At 55.8% G+C, this 3934-nt stretch overlaps 1 protein-coding gene across 1 annotated transcript; it reads left to right on the forward strand.

The window, feature by feature from the left end:
- Positions 1-2975: 2975 nt before the first annotated feature.
- OXT (oxytocin/neurophysin I prepropeptide) lies at positions 2976-3934 on the forward strand. Its single transcript, XM_082359245.1, has 3 exons — positions 2976-3172; positions 3484-3685; positions 3777-3934. The coding sequence occupies exons 1-3, from the start codon at positions 3053-3055 to the stop codon at positions 3830-3832; spliced, it is 378 nt and encodes a 125-aa protein (XP_082215371.1). The 5' UTR covers positions 2976-3052; the 3' UTR covers positions 3833-3934.

A 3934-nucleotide genomic window follows, 5' to 3' on the forward strand; every position in this document is an offset into this window, starting at 1 on the left:
TGACCCTGGTGGACCTGGCCTAATCAGGTGAGCCCTTTTAAAAGAGGGTTGGGGACTTTCCTGGTGGTGCAGTGGTTAAGAATCCGCCTGCCAATACAGGGGACACGGGTTCAAGCCCTGGTCTGGGAAAATACCACATGCCGCGGAGAAACTAAGCCCATGCACCACAACTACTGAGCCTGCACTCTAGAGCCCGAGAGCCACAACTACTGAGCCCGCATGCCACAACTACTGAATCCCGCTCGCCTAGAGCCCATGCTCCACAACAAGAGAAGCCACCGCAATGAGAAGCCCACGTACCGCAACGAAAAGTAGCCCCTGCTCTCAGCAACTAGGGAAAGACCGCGCGCAGCTATGCAGACCCAACGCAGCCAAAAATAAATAAATAAATAAATTTACATTAAAAAAAAGAAAACATACATAAAGTTTAAAAAGTTATTTAAAAAATAAAATAAAATAAAAGAGGGTTGCCTGCACTTAGAGACTTGAAGTACCAAAGAATCTTTCTCTCTGTTGCTGGCCTTGAAGATGCAAATCACAGGAGTTCTACAGCTGCAAGGCAATCCATTCTGCCAACAATATCCCAGGCTCCAGAAAGGAATGCTGCCTGGCTGATATCTTGACTGCAGCCCTGTGAGACACTGAGCAGAGGACCCAGCTGAGCCGTGCCCACACCCACAGAAACTGTGGGGTAATAAGTGGATGTTGTTTTAAGCTGCTAAATTTGTGGTAATTTGTGACATAGCAATAGAAAACCAGTCCACCCTCAGATATCCACATGGCTTCTTTCCTCACCTCCTTCAAATGTCAGATGTCACCTTCACAAACAGGCCTAGACTGAGCATCTCAGGAAAACTGCAACAAGTCGCACCTTTTCCTCCATAGCACTTACTGCTTCCTAACCCACTGAAATATGTTTCTTGCTTCTCCCCCTCCACTAGAATATAAGTCCCTGAGGGCTGGGATTTTTGTCTGTTTGTATCACTGATGTTTCCAAGCATCTGTACTGGGACCTGGTGCATCTTCAGATGACAGTTGTTGAACAGCTGAGGGAACGCTGTCCTGTGGGGGCCACTATGCTAAAATAATCTATGTGCATGTGTTGTTAACTTGGGTGAGGTCACTGTGCTCACAGGGCAGGCGGGAGGCCTTTCTGGGGCTGCCTCCAGGGTCAAGCCCTCGGCCTTCTAGCCCGGCAATGCCAATGAGCTGATTTGGGTGAGAAACAAGACCAGCTGCTGACTGGTAATCCAGGTCAGCCTGATCTGCTCAGCCTGGCAGCCTCAGCACCCACCTTGAGGGGTCAACAAGAGTGCAGAGGAGGCTGTCTCCTCTCCCAGGGATGACAAGGACCTCATTTTTTCCTATTGCACGTTGGGATCCCCAGAGAGCAGACTGAGATGGAGTTTAACATGCAGGATGCTTATTACCAAGGGCCCTTGGGACCCATACTTGTGGGAAGGAGGAGGTGGAAACAAGGCTAGGCGGAGGGAGAACTTCCATGCAAGCCTCAGTTGACCCCACAGGGATGTCCTAAGCTGAAATAATCCTTCAGAGTTGTCCGGCATTAGGCCAGAATGCACCAGTCATTGGATGTGGGCCACTGGGGGAGGATGTGACTATGACCTTGGGACAGGCGGCTCTCTGTAGCTGAGGCAGGCCTTGGATGGGCTGTCAGCCAAAGGCTATCTGCTGACCACTCTCCCAGCAGCTGGGTGTCAAGTCCCTTCTTGAAGGAGGATCCATGCTGAGCGCCTCCCTGGTCATGACAACACTGATCAACACCCTTTCCACTGAGGCAGTCTGTCTTTCTTTTATTTTTAATTATTTTCATTTTAAGATACTGTACATTAAAAATACAAAAAAAATAAGTTTTTTTAAATTTTATTTTTGGCTGTGTTGGGTCTTAGTTGCGGCACGCGGATCTTCATTGCGGCATGCAGGATCTTTCGTGTGGCATGCCGTCTTCTCTCTCTAGTTGTGGCGAGAAGGCTTCTCTCTCTAGTAGTGGCCCGCAGGCTCAGTACTTTCAGTGCACGGGCTTCATTGCCCCGCAGCATGTGGGATCTTAGTTCCCTGCATTGGAAGGCGGATTCTTAACCACTGGACCACCAGGGAAGTCTCCCAAAATCACTGTTTTTAAATGCATAACTAAAGACATGGAATTACAAATGAAACCAGTTATATTTATGAGCAGGTGTCAAAATATTAAAAACACCTGAGATACAGTCACAACTGTGCTTCTTTATTTAAAGCATTAGATAACAAGATCTAGTGGCAGGTCCAATAACTGCCATAATTTCGAAGTGATGATGAGTCTGATGTTTAGAGACATTTGCAATAGATGTTGTAATGGGATAGGAGGACATCTGCCATTTTGATTTGCAACAAAGCCATGGGTATTGCAAATTCCACTGTGGTTTGTTGTCTACCCCACAGCTGAGGAAAGGCTGAATTCCAGTTAGAAGTGAGAGAAAATAAAATCTTTTCCGATCCCAGTTCCGGGTGCAGGGAAATGGTTGCTGGTGTGGGGAGTGGGGCTGGGGTTCCAGGAAATCTGTGTTCAGGAAGAGAATAACTTCTTTGCAGAGGGGAGCTAGGCTGCGTGTGTGGTTGACCGAGAGGGCAGAGCGGGAGTCCTGCCGGAGTTTCTTCTGGCCTGGAGGTGCCCGAGGGTCCAGCCTGACCCCCACCCCAAGGTATAGGGAATGGGGGAGGGGGCTGCAGGGCCCCCCCCCCCAAACCCTGTCCCACCCTAGGGCCCAGGCCACGGCACCGGCTCTCCTCCCAGAGCTGCTTCCTTCCCCTAGCGGCATTCGCTATCATCGCCAGGTCCATTAGCCATTAGCCGATGCGGTGACCTTGACCCGGCCTGGCCCCTGCAAATGAGGGGGCACGCCGGGGGCGCAGGGCCTGACCCGCAGCGGCCTGCTGTGACCAGTCATGCGGCGGCCCTCTTAGATACTGCTCCGCCTACGCGGCCCCTGGGCATAAAAAGCCGGACCAGAGAGACGGCGCAGCCGCCGGACCCCGGACCCAGCGCGCCCGCACCATGGCCGGACTCAGCCTCGCCTGCTGCCTGCTCGGCCTCCTGGCTCTGACCTCCGCCTGCTACATCCAGAACTGTCCCCTGGGCGGCAAGCGGGCCGTGCTGGACCTCGACGTACGCAAGGTGAGCGCCCAGCCCTAGTCCCGCGGCGCTTGAGGCTGGGCAACCCGCAGCCACAGGGTCGCCCCTGCCGCTCCCTTTCCCGCGCTGACCCCGCGCCGGCCCCTCCTGGCCTGGGAACCAAGGGAGCCGAGTAGCTTTTGAGTCCCCTCCTTCGACCGCTTCTGGGGCCCAAAGAGCGCCAGGGAGACCCCGAACCTCCGGCGCTCCTCTGCCCTGTCCTCCCCGACCCGGCTCAGCCCCCCGCCCCGCAGGGTCTCCCTCCCGGGCCCGGTCCCCTCCCCGCCCGCGGCTCACCCCCGCCCTCCCGCCAGTGTCTCCCCTGCGGCCCCGGGGGCAAAGGCCGCTGCTTCGGGCCCAGCATCTGCTGCGGGGACGAGCTGGGCTGCTTCATGGGCACGGCCGAGGCGCTGCGCTGCCAGGAGGAGAACTACCTGCCGTCGCCCTGCCAGTCGGGCCAGAAGCCGTGCGGGAGCGGGGGCCGCTGCGCCGCCGCCGGCATCTGCTGCAGCCCGGGTGAGTCAGGCTGGGGCCGGGGCGGGATCGGGACACCGGGACCAGGAGGGGCGGGCCGTTGCGGGCCCTGACCCGGCGTCTCTCCATGCAGATGGCTGCCGCGGCGACCCCGCCTGCGACCCCGAGGCCGCCTTCTCCCAGCTCTGAGACCCGCCGGCCCCCGACACCGTCGGAACGCAGCCCTCGCTCCCTCCGTAGCCACCCCCAGGAATTATGACTATTAAATAAAGCAGATTTTTTCCCCTCCAA

The sequence above is a fragment of the Balaenoptera borealis genome, assembly GCF_965194805.1.
Source record: "Balaenoptera borealis genome assembly, chromosome: 16".
NCBI classification, from domain to species: Eukaryota; Metazoa; Chordata; class Mammalia; order Artiodactyla; family Balaenopteridae; genus Balaenoptera; species Balaenoptera borealis.

What these genes read in the sequence shown, in the direction of transcription:
- OXT (XM_082359245.1), top strand. Translation starts at nt 3,053, where the DNA reads ATGGCCGGACTCAGCCTCGCCTGCTGCCTGCTCGGCCTCCTGGCTCTG. An exon ending in TGGACCTCGACGTACGCAAG is followed by an intron (nt 3,173 to 3,483) that starts GTGAGCGCCCAG and finishes CCCTCCCGCCAG; the next exon opens with TGTCTCCCCTGCGGCCCCGG. An exon ending in CGGCATCTGCTGCAGCCCGG is followed by an intron (nt 3,686 to 3,776) that starts GTGAGTCAGGCT and finishes CTCTCCATGCAG; the next exon opens with ATGGCTGCCGCGGCGACCCC.